General features: G+C 44.9%; 2 protein-coding genes across 8 annotated transcripts in view; one reads left to right on the forward strand and one right to left on the reverse strand.

The window, feature by feature from the left end:
• PMS1 (PMS1 homolog 1, mismatch repair system component) overlaps positions 1–16,477 on the reverse strand; it is a 114,049-nt gene that overhangs the window by 96,407 nt on the left and 1,165 nt on the right. The window contains exon 1 of one of the 6 annotated variants that reach the window (XM_039494340.1): positions 2,861–2,975. The exons of 1 other annotated variant lie outside the window; for it this stretch is intronic. The gene's annotated coding sequence lies outside the window, so the exon portion shown is untranslated. Of the gene's footprint in view, positions 1–2,203; positions 2,279–2,579; positions 2,672–2,730; positions 2,823–2,860; positions 2,982–16,477 lie in introns of those variants that run through there. 4 more of the 6 variants (XM_039494341.1, XM_039494342.1, XM_039494343.1 and 1 more) reach the window with 4 other exon arrangements.
• On the forward strand, positions 2,977–16,207 carry ORMDL1 (ORMDL sphingolipid biosynthesis regulator 1). Of its 2 annotated transcripts, none has more exons than XM_039494369.1 (4): positions 2,977–3,120; positions 7,636–7,815; positions 10,581–10,732; positions 13,175–16,207. In XM_039494369.1, exons 2-4 carry the CDS (start codon positions 7,642–7,644, stop codon positions 13,308–13,310), a joined length of 462 nt encoding a protein of 153 aa, XP_039350303.1. In that variant the 5' UTR covers positions 2,977–3,120; positions 7,636–7,641; the 3' UTR covers positions 13,311–16,207. The 2 variants fall into 2 exon arrangements, with proteins under 2 accessions (XP_039350303.1, XP_039350304.1); XM_039494370.1 differs by lacking the exon at positions 2,977–3,120 and adding an exon at positions 7,176–7,248.

A 16,477-nucleotide genomic window follows, 5' to 3' on the forward strand; every position in this document is an offset into this window, starting at 1 on the left:
GGGGGGAGCCCAAGGTGGAGGTTTTGCCTAGGGTGCAAAATATCCTTGCACCTGCCCTGGATACTGTGTCAGCTGATCTCCACAGTCTCCAACCTACCTGGGCAGTGCAGCAGACATGGCCCTGCCCACTAGCTCCTCTCCACTCCCTAGCCCACCCACCACTTCCTCCCCCCAAGGCTTAGCCCTCTTACTTTTAAAAGTGATTGCTTGCCCCTCTCCCCTCCCCCTCAGGCTTTTCTGGCAGCCCTGTTGCCAGGTATCCAGTTTTAGACTGGAAACTCCAGTAGAAAATGGGACCTGAGTGTCCGGTTAGCAGTGCTGACTCGAAACTAAATGTCCCGTTATAAGAGTAACCACATTAGCCTCCACTCCTCCCACTCCCAACGCCCACCCCAGAGGGCTGGAAGATAACCTGTCCTGCTGCTGTGGGAGGAGGGGCAGTTCAGTGCAGAGAGAGACAAAGAGAATGGGCTAAAACCGGGTAGGTACCCACTCTATGTGGGCAGGGGGGATCCTGTTTACCCTCCCCCCAGCCCTGCTGCGCTTACACTTTACCCGACCGCCCCCCTTGCTCCAGAGACCAACCCAAGCTCCTGCCCCACTGTGCTTTTACCCCCGGCCCCTTTTACAATCATTCCCCAGGGGAGCCCACAAATATGTTTGGCGCCGGGGCCACAAAAAGTTAATCTGGCCCTGGACCTGGGAGCAGTTCTGATGCGTCTCTGAGCCGCTAGATCAGAGGCGGGCAAACTTTTTGGCCTGAGGGCCACATTGAGTTTCCAAAATTGTATGGAGGGCCGGTTAGCGGAGGCTGTACCTTCCCAAACAGCCAGGTGTGGCCCGGCCCTGCCCCATATCCGACCCTCCTGCTTCTTGCCCCTGACAGCCTCCCTGGGACTCCTGCCCCATCCAACTCACCCTGTTCCCTGTCCCCTGACAGCCCCCGGAACCCCTGCCCCTGACTGACCCCTGCCACTCCATCCAACCTCTCCTCTCTTCCTGACTGCCCCCCTGGGACCCCTGCCCCATCCAACCGCCCCTTCTCCTTGACCATCCCCGGAACCCCTGCCCCTGACTGCCCCCTGCCGCCCAATCCACCCACCCTCCTTCCTGACTACCCCATTCAACCCCCCTGTTCCCCACCCTCTGACCACCCTGACCCCTGTCCACACACACCCCCGACCACCACCCCGAACTCCCCTGCCCTCTATCCAACCCCCCCCTGCTCCCTGCCCCCTTACCGTGCCTGGAGCACCGGTGGCTGGCAGCACTACAGCTGAACCTCCCAGAGCACCAGGACAGGCAGCCACGCCACCGCACAGCACAGAGCACCAGGTCAGGCTGGGCTCTGCAGCTGCGCTACCCCAGGAGCTCACAGCCCCGCCGCCCAGAGTTTCGCACCGGTGGCAGAGCAAGCTGAGGCTGCAGTGGAGGGGGACATCAGGGGAGGGACTGGGGGTGGGGGGGTTGCCTCCCGAGCCAGGAGCTCAGGGGCTGGGCAGGAGGGTCCCACGGGCCATGGTTTGCCCACCTCTGCCATAGATGGAGGGTTTCTTTCCTCCATACAAATACCCTTATAGAGAAAAGGGCATTTGGACTGGGCTGTGGAAAGAGGAGTGGTCTCTATGTATCACTCACAGAGACATCCCTTCAACCTGGGCATCCTTCTGCCTGTTCATTAAGAGCAGTCAGTCTTTAAATAAAAAAGACAAGATAATTTATCTCATAGGACAAGGGCAAAGATCAAAAGGTGGCAGAGCTGGACTCTGGTGGTTAAACCAGACACACTCAACCAAAGCAGGTCATATGTAGAAACTGGTTGAATTACAATTGTTGTTGTGAAGGTCATAAATTTGAATCTCTGGATTTCTGTTCATGGAAAATTTCAACCATAATGTTACTTTAACAGTATGTGTATGGGGAAGGGGAAAGGAGTTGTTACCCTATTAGCTGATAATACAGTGTATATCTACTTCTAAGATAATCACTACAGCTGTGAGAACTTCATGCTTTGGAAAAACCGTTGCAAAAACTAACCATACACACAGGCCTCTCTCAAGTCCTAGCCTGTTCTATTCTATATAGATTATTATGCCTCACCCATCACCATAGTGTCTGAGTGCCTTCCAGTAGTGTGGTTTTTAAATATAGATGCTGCTATGTGTTTGTTAGAGAAGGCAGGTCAAAGAAGTGCGCCTATTACCTGGAGAAAAAGTTGGTGAAGGTTTGTAATGGTCTTTAGTTCTTGGGGGCGTTCATTCCCATGGTCTCAGACTGCCCCTGAAAAAACTCTGTTTACTGCATTCATTGTCTACCCCTTCCCCTCCTTTAAACCCACATTTACCTGCTTATCTCACAATCTAGTATCATTTCACTTGTACTGTGGTACCTTATTCAGATCCAAATGTGGAACTACACAAATGAAGTGACAGCAAATACCAGTGAAGCTAACAGTCCAGTGTCATTTTAAACTCCCTGCACTAGTCAATGAAACGTGCCCCCCTCAGCCTGTGCTCTCCTCTCCACCCCCTAGGCCTTGCTGAGGTTGAGGGGTGTGACAGCACCACCCAGGTGTTCACCTCAGGCCTCGTTTCCAGAGGCGCTGGGGGAAGACCCACAACACCTGCTACACTCGGCGGAGGCTGCTCGGCGTTTCTGAACATCAGACTCCGGTGCGGCCCTTCCCCCGGTGCCAGGCCAAGCACTTGTCTCTCCCCTTCCCGCTGTTACCTGTGGCCTGGCGGAGGCAAACAGCGACCCCAGCCAAAACCCTGCTGCACGTGCAGCGCTAGAGCCGCCTTCCGGCCCAAAGATCAACCCAGTGCCGCCTGCTTCCGGTCCGCTAGCGCCGCTCCATTACCTGCCGCTCCCGCCGTGCCCAGCTCCCGCGTCCCGGCCCCGGAGCGCTCTGCAGCGCGGAGCTCGGAAGGCCCCAGGGCGGAGCGGCGGCCCCGCCTCGCTGCTGGCCCCGCCTCCCCCAGCCTGCACCACTGGGCGGCTGGCGTGGACTGCAGCAGCTCCGCAACGGGCAGCCGGCCGGAGAGCTGGTCGGGAGAAGCGAGCTCGGCAGCGGGGAGATCGGCTCGGTTCGGCGCGGCGGAGGGGAGGCGAGCCCAGGCGGTAGGTCCCCCCTTGCTGTGGGTCGGACGGAGCAGCGGGGAGGGGGGTTGTGCCCAGGGGAAAGGGGGCTGCCGTAGTTGTGCGAGGTGGTTTGTGTACAACCTAGATCCAAAGGGCCCCACAAAGAGGGCTGCACTGCTCCGGTAACAAAGCAGCAGCAGGCCCCTGCACACACACAATCTCTTGCACTGGGGCTTGGATAGGGGCCTACCCCTGTTTTTCTATCAAGGCTCCTACTTTTCAGTGCATGGGATCTCTGCTGTGCAGCAAATGGATTTAGCTTGTTTGCGGGCTTCGACGTCTGCCTTTGCCCTGATTGTATGTCAGATTGGCCACGATGGACCAGAAAACGAAACGAAGGTGAAGTTTTCAGATTCACACTGAATGCAGGTAGCTAGAGTCAGGATCTAGAGTGGCTATTGTCTGTGAATGAAGCGCCTTTGTAGAGAGAGTGTGTAATCTCCCATGCCGCAATCAGCAAAATAGCGACGATGCATGATACGTTGGGGTGGTTTTTTTTGTTTTTTTTTGGGGGGGGGGGACGGGGGACGGGGGGAGTAAAGGGTTTTACCCGTATCTGCCTCTCAGTTGGGATATAGAGTAGCTGGCCTCTTGTTTTAACAGGGAACTCATTGCTAGTATATGATGGAAGGATAGATATCCCTCTTTTCAATGATTGGAGCCTGCCTTAAAATCTCTGTATTCACGTGGTCAAGAACTACAGGCCTGAGGACACTTACTGTGTTCCGAAACGTTTTAAAATTCCGTGGCCAGATTCTAATCTCTGTTACCCTGAAGACTGTATCTGGAGTTAATTCCATTGGCTTCTCTGGGTTTGCTCTGGATTCAGGCAGGTGTGACATTAGAATCTGATCTCTCTTTGGTAAATTGTGTGTGACGATGAAGCTGGAAGGGGCAAAAAGAATTGAGCAACACTTAACTTGATAAATGGCTTTTCAAACAGATTAACTGTAGCAGTGGCCACTATATGTGCATATGCATATGCGAGGAGAACATAAGAACGGCCATACTGGGTCAGACCAAAGGTCCATCTAGCCCAGAATCCTGTCTTCCGACAGTGGCCAATGCCAAGTGCCCCAGAGGGAATGAACAGAACAGGTAATCATCAAGTGATGCATCCCTTGTCACCCATTCCCAGCTTCTGGCAAACCGGGGCTAGGGACATCATCCCTGCCCATCCTCGCTAACAGCCATTGATGGACCTATTCTCCATGAATTTATCTAGTTCTTTTTTGAACCCTGTTACAGTCTTGGCCTTCACAACATCCTCTGGCAAGGAGTTCCACAGGTTGACTGTGCGTTGTGTGAAAAAATACGTCCTTTCATTTGTTTTAAACCTGCTGCCTATTAATTTCATTTGGTGGCCCTAGTTCTTGTGTTATGAGAAGGAGTAAATAACACTTCCTTATTTACTTTCTCCACACCAGTCATGATTTTATAGACCTCTATCATATCCCCCCTTAGTCGTCTCTTTTCCAAGCTGAAAAGTCACAGTCTTATTAATCTCGCCTCATACGGCAGCCATTCCACACTCTAATAATTTTTGTTGCCCTTTTCTGAACCTTTTCCAAGTCCCATATATCTTTTTTGAGATGGGGCGACCACATCTGCATGCAGCATTCAAATGTGGGCGTACCATGGATTAATATAGAGGCAATATGATATTGTCTGACTTATTATCTATCCCTTTCTTAAGGAGGGTTGGAATTGTTTTGCTTTTAAACATTCTGTAACTGGTTTTTCATTAATCAGATCTTACTGTGAAGTTTTGTCTTACAGTTGTGCTGTACTGTTCCCTAAGTCTCTAGCTGGCTTGGAAAAGCCCTTGCTGCAGCATGGTGCCAAAAGGGGTTAAAAAACAAAAAAAGTCAATAGCACTAAATCACTTCTGCCCCATTTATCCCTGCCCAGCCTCAGCACTCAACATGGGAGAGGCCGCATCAGCATGTGGACTAGAAACACAATTTGCCTTAAATATATGCTGAAAATAGAGCTAACACTGCGGAGGCTGCACCGCTTAGCGCGCAGCGCGCAGCGCGCAGCTGGCTGGCGCGCTGAGCGCTTAGAGCAGCGCAAGCGCAGCGGGAGAAACTCCCTCCAGCGCTCCTGTCACTCCAGCCCTGGGGGGGAATAACAGCAGCGCTGGCAGCGCGCTCCCAGCGCTGGGGCTGATTACTGGCGCGCTGCGCGCCGCAATGCAGAAGCGCTGCAGAGGTGTGCCACACCCCCTGCTGCAGCGCTGCAAATTTGTAAGTGTAGCCAAGCCCTTAGAGTTTGACTAGGCGGTCTCTTGGTCAGGGGTCATCTGTAAAAGAAAAGGAACTATAGTCCTACTTGTCAGACTGAGGGGATGGCACCTAGAGTCCCTGAAATCAGAGGACCAACTAATTCCTTTTTCATTCTGAGATAGTAAACTGCATGGAATTCAAGTTACCATATGCGTCTTTCAGCTGACACCTTAGAACCGAGCTCTCACCAGCTTGCATTGACAATGAAAAACATATGAGGCTTTTCATAAGAGTACAGATTACACTATTCTCACTGCCTAATATATTCTCTTTCCCCTCAGTTCCCCAAGGATGGTCACCTCTCATATGCGCATCTCATACACCTTTTTCTGAAATGTGCTGAAAGCCATTTGGCTGCTGTCTTCCACTCTAGAGGTGGCTGCCTTTCTGTGGTGCGGCATGTAGAACTTTAAAGTGCATTGAGATGAAAAGTTATACAATTTTATACCCATTAATAGTTTATAAAGAATAGTTCATCCATTGTGTTTCATTCCTCTTAAAAAGTTTAAATGTGCCAAAATATGGGTTGGATTCTGGCCAGAACCAGGAGGTATAACAGATGTGGTATACCAGAGCTCATCTTTGTGGGTGAAAGAGGGTGTCTTTTATCAAGCTGAAATAAGAAGACCTTGCAGAGGCAAAGACCTGGGTGATTTCTACAATTTATATACAGTACTAGAACAATCTGGATTCTCCTCTTAAACTGTGTTGTTGATGGTGGGGACCACTATCACATTTGTAGGCAGAGAGTGTTTCTGATTTGAGCGTTGTAATTCATCCTTTGCATGTGCAGATTTGGAAATACGTTTGTGTAAGAACTCACTGCAAACAGCATCACTCCAGATGAATCTGTGGTTTGCAAGATCGATTGATCTAGCCATCTATAATCAAGCTAGGCTGATAACTTCGGTTAGCCTGTTTTAGGCGGAAAGAAATATCTTTTTCTTGGAAATGAATAGAAGTAGTTCTAGCCTTACAGGCCATGGCAGCATTTTTGTAAACAAGTGGTGGATAAAAATGGAAGAAGTCATTTTAGTACCCAGGACCAATGGTGTTGGGCAGAGAAGGGCAGGGACTTCTCCAATAAATACTATCTGCTCCACCTCAGGTGCCTCACAGGCAAATAATTAAAACTTTAATATTAAAATTATTGTGAAGGACTTTTCACTTAGAGATCTCAAATCACTTTGCAAACATTAAGCCAAACAAAACCCAGTCAGTTAGGAAAACTGAGGTACAGAATGCTTGAGTTATTCTAGTAGCTGAATCATGAAGTCGTGGTTGGGTGTGTTTTGTTCTGGTTTGGTTTTTTTAAGTAACAAATTGCAAATCCCGGTGGTAATTGAACCTGGTGATAGCTACAAGCATGGCTGAGAGGTCTTTTTGTTTAGACTATTTCCATCACTTCACACTGATTCAACTGACATTGTAGTCTTCAGAGTGATGTTTGGGGGTGTGGTATGGATGACTGTTGATTTGTGTGTGGGTTATGTTGCACTGAGAGAGTTGTATGGATTTGTGCAGATGGAGAATGAGGGGTTTGTGCTGCATGTGTTGGGTGTTTGTGTCTAGGGAGTGGTGCTGGAAGATGTGTGTTGATTTGTGTGGGTGGCAGTTGGGACAAATATTCTACCATGCATGCAGTCTCCCTCATACAACCTAATGAAATTGTCATATGCAAATTTTCTGTACAGTAAGGGTGGTGACCAGTTGAATTACCTATGATGTAACAATGGTCTCTAGGGCACTTGGCATAACATACATACAAGTCATACTGTAGTTGTACACCACATAGGTGCAATTCGTAAAGTTAAAATGGGTGAGAACTTAAGAATTGGACAGTAACAGATCATGAATCCCACCGATGACTCAACCAGGGAATATTATGAACTTCAGCCATGGTTGTAACTGTTTCCATCACTACATACTGACTCTTTGGACATTCTAGGCTTCAGAATGACAGTCCTCAAATCTTGTTGTATAGATATTCAAGATCAAACTGAGTCAGTGTCAGAAGACGGAACTCTTGACTTCAAAATCCTGTGTTCTACCCAATACACATGCTCTTTCTAGCTATGTTACCCCATTATAGATTATTTATAATAATAGTCTCTCTCCTGGTCTTAAAATTAGATGTGGGATATACTAAATATCTCTAATATATGAATCCTGTGATATCAGTCTTCATACAATTTTATTTTTATAGAGCAAAATGAACGTAGGAGTTGCCCATAGTGAGGTAAATCCAAACACCAGGGTGATGAACAGTCGTGGAATGTGGCTGACATATGCACTTGGAGTTGGTATGCTTCATATTGTTTTGCTCAGCATTCCCTTCTTCAGTGTTCCTGTTGCATGGACCTTAACAAATGTGATTCACAATCTGGTGAGTACAGAACTCTGTCTTGTAACATACATTAAGAAATTAGCTGGCATTTATGTATGTACGTATATATGTTTGTGTGATGTAGAAGAGGAAAAAGATACAATCGACTCTAGGTTGTGTAGACAATGAAATCCTAAGTGGCCAAACTGTCTTATCTTCTGCAGTGAACTTATTCGCAATCGAGAGTGTTAGGCATTTACAGTGGAAGGAACAATAGGTTACTGTTTTTAACAAGGGCAAAAAAACAGAGAAGGTAAAAGATGGGATTATTGATTTTAGTGTTCAACCAAAAGCCTTTGAATCAGGGAAACCGTTTAAAATGTTTTTAAAAGCTTTTAGAAAATTAACCAGAATGTTACAAAGCAAGCCAATTGGCATTTATGATAAAAACTATGCACTCTGTTCTATTTGCAAGTAGATAAGCCTTAAATATTATTGAGAGTAGCACACACATTGAAGAGAACATACTCTGTGTGTAACCCCCTGTTGTTAGCTATTAATCTAGCAGAAGAACTCTGAGGCAACAGAAAAAAAAACCCAGCATTTTACACAATATTAGGATGGAAACATCTGCTGGGCTTTATGCTTCTTGTTTACACTTTGGAAGAAGGGATTATATTAGTTCTCCATAATTTAAAAAGAAACCCCTATCTTCACACAGGGCCTGATCCAGCCCTCACTGAAAGCAATAGAAAGGTAACTGACTTCAGTGGACTTTCATTCAGGATTATAATTAAAATATTTGACCCAGATCCTGAAAACACTTAAGCACTAATTCAGTGGTACTACTGATTTGTATAAAATTACTCACGTGCATAAGTGTTTGCCCACTCAGAGCCTTGAAAAATAATTCTCGTAGAGTCATAGAATTTAAAGATGGAAGATGATCTAGTGGTTCTGAGTCTGACCTCCTGCATATCACAGACCACCACCATCATTCAGCATCTGTGCACTAAACCCAACAACCAAAATTAGACCAAAGTATGACAGCCCACAGGAAACTAGACTGTTATGTGCCACAGGCAGAGAGTAAGAGGGACTGAGGTGCACCAGTGCTCAAGGCCCCCACAATGGCAGGGAAATTATTAAGTGAGATATACCCAGATAATCTGGGCAACTGACTCACACCCACATGCTACAGGGAAGGCAAAAAAACCCCAAGTCACTGCCAATCTGACCTGAAAAAAATGCCTTTTCTTTTGCTCAAACTGCCTTTTCTGCCTTAGGATGCCATAATTTTGCAGTGATCATTTAAAATTTATAGATGTGAGTATAAATGTTATGTCAAGGTTAGAGAACCAGGAGCCACAGTCCATCAGCTTGTGCCACAATTGAGATTCATTTATCTAGCATCCTGAGACCAGCAACAACCCAGTATCAACAATAAGGGCATATCTATACATACAGTGCTCCTGTTGGCATAATAAAACCACCTTAGTGAGCAGTGGTAGCAGTGTCAGTGGGAGTTGGTGTAACTTACTTCGCTCAGGGGGGTGATTTATTCACACCCTTGAATGACATAAGTTATGCCAACATAAGCCGTAGTGTAGACATGGCCTAAGACTTTTCCCTAGATAGTGGCAGATCATGTAAAGTTTGCTATCCTAAAAATGCAGTGTGAGCATAGTTCTATTCAAGGGCTCGTTTTACTAACTCAACCAGGATCGGCAACCTTTGGCACATGGCCTGCCACGGTCAGCCCCCTAGTGGGCCAGGCCGGTTTATTTACCTGCCGCGTCCGCTCCCACTGGCCACAGTTTGCCGTTCCAGGCCAATGGGGGCTGTGGAAAGCGGTGCGGGCAAAGGGATATGCAGGGAAATTATTAAGTGAGATATACCCAGCCCCCATTGGCCTGGGATGGCGAACCGCGGCCAGTGGAAGCCGCGATTGGCTGAACCTGCGGACGCAGCAGGTAAACCGTTCCAGCCCTGGCAGACCGCGTGCCAAAGGTTGCCGATCCCTGGACTAGTCTAAAAATTACCAGGGGGGCTTTATCACATTCTCTTCTTCACTACTGACTTTAATATTGTGTTTTATGACTACTGATTAGCAGCCCTGAACTTGTTAGAGCTCTTACTTACAGTCTGTTCCATCATCTAATCTTTGCTGTGTAATCTAGTGCAGTGCTTCTCAAAGCCGGTCCGTTGCTTGTGCAGGGAAAGCCCCTGGTGGTCCAGCCAGTTTGTTTACCAGCCACGTCTGCAGGTTCTGCCGATCGCGGCTCCCACTGGCCGCGGTTTTCCGCTCCAGGCCAATGAGGGCCGCAGAAAGGGCGGCCAGCACATCCCTCGGCCCGTGCCACTTCCCACAGACCCCATTGGGCTGGAGCGGCGAACTGTGGCCATTGGGAGCCACGATTGGCTGAACCTGCCGATGCGGCAGTAAACAAACTGGCCCGGACCGCCAGGGGCTTTCCCTGCACAAGCGGCAGCCTGACTTTAAGAAGCACTGATCTAGTGGATAAGGCATGAGATCGGGAACCAGGAATCTTTGGTTCTAATCCTGGCTTTGCAATTGACCTGCCGACCTGGAGCAAGTCACTACTCTTCTTTGTGTGTCTTTCTCCTTCAGCCCTCATGCCCCCTTCGCCCTGTTTCTATGCTTTGTCTGTCCAGGTTGCAAGCTCTTCATGGCACGAACTCTCTTACTATGTGCCTATACCTGTACCTGGCACAATATAGCTCTGATTGGGGCCCTGAAGAGGCTACAGTAATGCAAAACATTAAATAATAATGCCACTTTTTACAAAAATTTCTTTCCCCAGGGAATGTATGTATTCTTACATGCAGTAAAGGGAACTCCTTTTGAAACACCTGACCAGGGGAAAGCCAGGCTGCTAACACACTGGGAGCAACTGGACTATGGAGTACAATTTACATCCTCACGAAAATTCTTCACAATCTCGCCAATAATTCTGTGAGTTCTGAACTATTAGAATGATTCTATCTTGTGTGTGTGCTTGAAATTTTATATATATATATTTGGAATAAAAACCTTCAATTAATCAATTAGTGGTACTTTACATCTGTTAAATCTTTTTCCTAATTTATTTTTGTTTCTATTTGATAGATTTAGAGATCATGTGTTTGGAGATTAAATTAGTTTACAGTCATTCTTTCCCATGCAGTTTTGAACCCCGTTATTGAAATAGAGGCCCAATTTAGCAATTATTAAAAAGCAAAAGGGTCTGTAGAATTGGGCTCTTTATGTAGCGTAACAGTACATTTTCCTCAAAGTACCATGTGCATGCTGAAAACAGAAACTCGAGTGTCAGCATTTGTGATTTTATCTTTTGTAAGCATCAAAAGTGCCTATCTCACATTTTCTATGAACTTTGCCATACTACTTAATGAGTCAGATCCATAGCACTTCATGTCAGTTTTGCATTCTGCTAGTAGGACTGTTTCTGTTTACACAAGTTATGTAACAGTGTAAATACAATTGATTAGAAACTTCACACACCCCAGCCAGTGTTGGTGGAATTGTAACGGCAACAAATATGCAAATAGAAGGAAAGTCAGTTAAGTACTAAGGTACCAATCCTACAAAGTGCTAAGCCGCACTTGCAGGATCATGTCCTACACCGCATTTGAAAAACTAATCAGATACCTAGTAGCCCAAGGACTGAATCTACTGGTAAGCAGCCAGATTTAGTGATAAGTTTCCACCAGCAAGATCCAAGGACAGTGTGCTGATGAGAGCCCTATCCTTGTCCCCAGCTGCTGAGAATCAAGGAGCATGCCAGGATTCCTAGCTGCTCAGGGCCTCCAGAGGCTTATATAGAAGATGCCTAGTTGTTTTTGATAAAACTTGAAGCTTCCTTCTGCTTTTCTGGCTCTTGGGGAGAAGGTCCTTCTTGCTGTTCTCCACCTTAGAGCCTCCTGGGAGATAGGATGCACACTGCCCTTTTCCTCCCTAGCCTTCTAGGGGAACAAGGTCTGTGCCAATCTGCCCCATCCCAGAGACTGTTTTTTTCTGCCCCCTCCTCCCAACCTCAAATTAGTCCAATACCTACCTCTGGTTGTTCATAGACTTTCTAAGCATCAGCTTAATGAAATCGACCCGATTCTATCCTCAGGATGCTAAATTGCAGCAATAAAACATCTCAGAGTCTTGCTATAGTTGTCCTCTTCTACAGCTTGTAAAAGGTGTTAGCAGCAGCACTGCGCTGCCTGCAGACTTGGAAGGAGAACTCTACATTGGTTCATATTTAGAAGGCTATTTCAAAATCATCTGGGCAAGAAACTTCTTAAATTTTTAACACTACTACACAGAAATGGATGTCATAGTTGTCTCTATTTTTTCAGGGAAAGCCTACCACTTGCAAGACATGGCAAGAATGCAAGAGCATTTTTCAAGCCCTGGCTTGCACAATATGTAAAAACATCCCATTACACCACTTTAGGCAAAAAATACCCCCCCTCCCCTCCCCAAAAGGAAACTCACAATATCACTTTGCTTTGTGGCTCTTTTTAGCAAAGAAGTAGACTGTAACAGCAGAAAAAGGGGTGAGAATACCGGTTCAATAAAAGTGTGAGATAGCTGGCAAAAAGCTGGAATCTATGGCATGCTCTCTAACTTTTCCAGTTGAACTGGTTGTCAACTAGCTAAAATACAATAGCAAACTTGCAATGGAAACATCAAAAGGGTTGCAGACTTTTTTTTAATACTTTGCTGACTGATCACCAGTATACTCAACTTCAGTGTCCTCTTTGCTTTAGAGCAGGGGTTCTCAGACTTTTGTACTGGTGACCCCTTTCACACAACAAGCTTCTGAGTGCGACCCCCCCTTATACATTAAAAACACTTGTTTATATATTTAACACCATTATAAATGCTGGAGGTAAAGTGGGGTAAGCTTTCACCCCAAACAGCTCGTGACCCCCCATGTAATAACCCCATGACCCCCTGAGGGGTCCCGATCCCCAGTTTGAAACCCCTGCCTTAGAGGACTTCAAATGCCTGGTCACTGAGTTTAATTAATATTTATGAGAAATTTATTTAGGTTAAAATATAAAACTAACACCACTTTGTGCCATTTAAAACCTAAGTTCTCAGCTGGCCTTGTAACTTTTGAGTTTCAGAACCTCAGGTTGAAAGGGGAGGGGAGGGAAAATCTAGCTTTTGCTTTTCAAAACCTTGACCCTAGGGTTGTGGTAGAAAGATACTGGGGCCATAATTTGCTGAAAGTATAAAAGCATCTTAAAGCAGGAGAAATGTTTCTGTTCTGTCCTTACCCCACTCCCCAAATCCTTGGAATCCATTCTTAGTCCCCTGATGACTTTACAATTTTTTTAAATTCTCTTCATTTAACAAAAACCAAGATTTGTCAGCTCTCTTTACTCCTTGTTTCTGCAGGTATTTCCTGGCAAGCTTCTATACCAAGTATGATCCAGCACACTTCATCCTAAACACAGCTTCTCTCTTGAGTGTGCTTATCCCCAAGTTGCCACAGCTTCATGGTGTAAGAATCTTTGGCATCAACAAATACTAATCGGGAGATGTGAAACTGAAGCATTCTGACCAAAACCTGCCATGGCTACTGCTTTTTCTCAGGTGAAGGAATGGGTAGTCTGCTGTGCCATTTATCTAGTAACATACAATGAGATACTTTCACACCTGAGATCTAATTGCTACTACTTGGGATGCTGTTTGGAAGACCAGTAGACTTTTACAGGAAGATGCTTCTAAGTATTTAATGTGAATGGTAAATCTTTCAGAGAGAGGTTTTCCGTGAGGAACTGGGCAGGCCCAGCTCTAAAACTTAATCAGCGCTAAGAGAATACATATGTCCAGCCGACACAAGTGACTTGCAAAGAAGGTGTGAATAACTTAGTTGAAATGTAGGAGCAATTTTCACAAATCATCCAGATAGCCATAGTAAAAGCAAAGCAAGTTAATATGTAAACCCAGAATCCTCTGTTGAAGAATGGTGAGGCCTCATGCTTAGATTATGTAAAAGTAGCCAGTTACTGCTTTTGGATTACATATAAATGGTTCACTTTTGCCAGTTTAAGGGTTGTCTGTCTACTCTAGATATTGCCAACATAGTTGTTTGGTTTTTTTAACCTGGCAGCTGCTGTGATCTAATGGAGTACTTTTATGTCTATCTGTTCCTTAGTTAACAAAGATATCTCCAGTCGTATATGTCAACTCAGGGGATTTCTGCATCAGCTTGCTAGCCCACTTTTCGTATACTAATGAAATGTGTCAACATTGTTTTATTTGTTTTTACTTTCCAGACAGGGCTGCTAATCTGTTTCGAGAAACTAAAACACAAAATTTCTAAAAACAGAAAACTTCTCATGGTGTAGATTTGGGCAGTCTTCTTTATTTGACGGGTAGACCATGTTTTAGTGGTTAAGAGGTCTGTAATGGCCTTTTTTTTAGAGGACAGGCAGTCCAGTTTTGCAGGTTGCTGGAATATCCCACAGAAACCACTTTCTCTAGCTAGTTAAATCACCAAGTAAAAGCCCAAACTGGTGGTGGGTAAACAGCCAAGCTATAGATCTTACCTGTATGGTCCAGCAGAAGAAAATGTAGATGTTTGCCTTTCCTGGAACACCTTGACAAGAAGTTCAAGAAATCTAAATTTCAAGGGTGACTCCACTACTGTATAGTACTGTACTACCCTTGTGGATAATCAGCTCTGTGATTAGAGTGATGGGTGTTTATGCTGAGGCCTCAGCATTTAGTTTTGTGTCTTGAAAAAGAGATCGTGTAAGATATGCGCAGTAACTGCCAAGTGAAAGCAGCTTACCACATTTTGAACTGGCTTGGATTGGGGGGGAAGAGGCATGTGTCATAAGAACTGTGTCCTTTAAGAGCATGGCCCTAGTTTAAGCCTTGGCTACAGGGATTGCACAGGATGTGTTCATGCAGCAAAACCAACACCTATATAAAGATTTGCCTTGCAAAATTCAATCAAGCGTTTAGCCACTGGTGGGCGTATTTGTCTCCCTTATTAGAAGAATTTTTCTGGCTACTTTGGCTGATGGAAGATTGGCTGTAGTTTGTCAGCAATGAGCTATGAAACTTCATAGCAACTGAATGGCTCGTATGAACAGATGAATCTTCAAGTTAAACTAATTATGAACATAAAGTGATAACTGGCTACTTTAAAAAAATCAAGTTTGCTTCATAGGGCTATGCTAGCACTCTGAAAGTGTCTTGTTTTTGAAAATAATGTTTTATATAAAGGATAAGTGATAATGACTTTGAGACTGGGAATCATATCAGCATTGTACTTTGTACTTTTGTTCATTTTAGCAAAAAATTTACAACTGGTGATGTGCTTTTGTAAATAGATCATTGATAGGATTAGTGTTTGAAACACTATGTAAAACTTGCCTAGAATTGAATAGGAAAACCTTTTCAGTAATTGTGCAACACATCATTGTAGTAAGCTTTTTCCTTTTCTCCTCAGATACTTTTTTTCCCAATGGCTTACATGGTTCACAGAATTTAAAATAATATGCCCTGTGATGGTTTTATTTCTTTGTAGTATAAAACAAGTTGTTCAGAATACACATCTGGCTTTATTATCTCCTCTGTAAGAACAAAACACTGTTACATGGTACATTTTACTCCAGCCAACTATTCAATTAATGAGGAAACATTAACACACACACTCTACCTCTACCCATGTAATTTCTACAGATAGCAGTTAAGGGTCTTGTCTCTTTGCATCACATATGTTGTAGGGTACAACTGAATCATATAAGCACATGAAGAAAATAAAACAACTAGTATTGAGTCTACTTCCAGATTATTAAACCCACTTTAATGGGGCAGAGTTGTCAAGGATTAAAAAGCTTCCGTGGGAGCCTTTTTAATTCAAGTGCCATCTCAACTCTCAGTCTTTCCATATCTATGCAAAAAAACAAACAAACATGAAAGTAAGGGACAAGTATAATACTGATTACGTGGATGGAACTCCGCTGGAAGCTTTTGGCGTATCAATATACAATAGGGAGAATTAGTACCTATAGTTAAGGTTACCCTGCACTCTGTTATAAGATTCTTATTGCAGATATAGGCCTTTCCTTTATAAAACCTTGCATTTCAGCCTGAATGGTTGAAGCTTGACAACTTCTGCAACAAACGAGGCAGGGCTCTACAGAAAATATCCTCATTCACTACTCATACATGATTCTTTGTACACTCTCCATCCTATGCACTGAATGAGGCAGACGCATTGTGGGAAAAATAGTATGTGGTGATGTACTGAGTACTGTATCATAATGGATATGTATAAGGGGGGAAACTATGATTGCACATGAAATTTTAACACTGATATTTCCTAACTTCTGAGTGCTTGACTTTGCAACTTTAACTTTCTTTTAATGTATCTTTAAAATACAGTAAATCCATAAATACAATGTGCACTAACCTAACTAATGTAAATTCTCACAGCCTTTGTAAACTCAACTTTCTTCATAGTTACCTTCTCTATGCAAAATCCTAAGCATCACAGAATATTAGGGTTGGAAGGGATCTCAAGAGGTCATCTAGTCCAACCCCCTGCTCAAAGCAGGACCAATCCCCAGACAGATTTTTACCCCAGTTCCCTAAATGGCCCCTTCAAGGATTGAACTCATAACCCTGGAGTTAGCAGGCCAATGTGCAAACTGCTAAGCTATTCCGCCTTCACTCATTCCT

The sequence above is a fragment of the Mauremys reevesii genome, linkage group 11, assembly GCF_016161935.1.
Source record: "Mauremys reevesii isolate NIE-2019 linkage group 11, ASM1616193v1, whole genome shotgun sequence".
In the NCBI taxonomy this organism is placed as follows: Eukaryota; Metazoa; Chordata; order Testudines; family Geoemydidae; genus Mauremys; species Mauremys reevesii.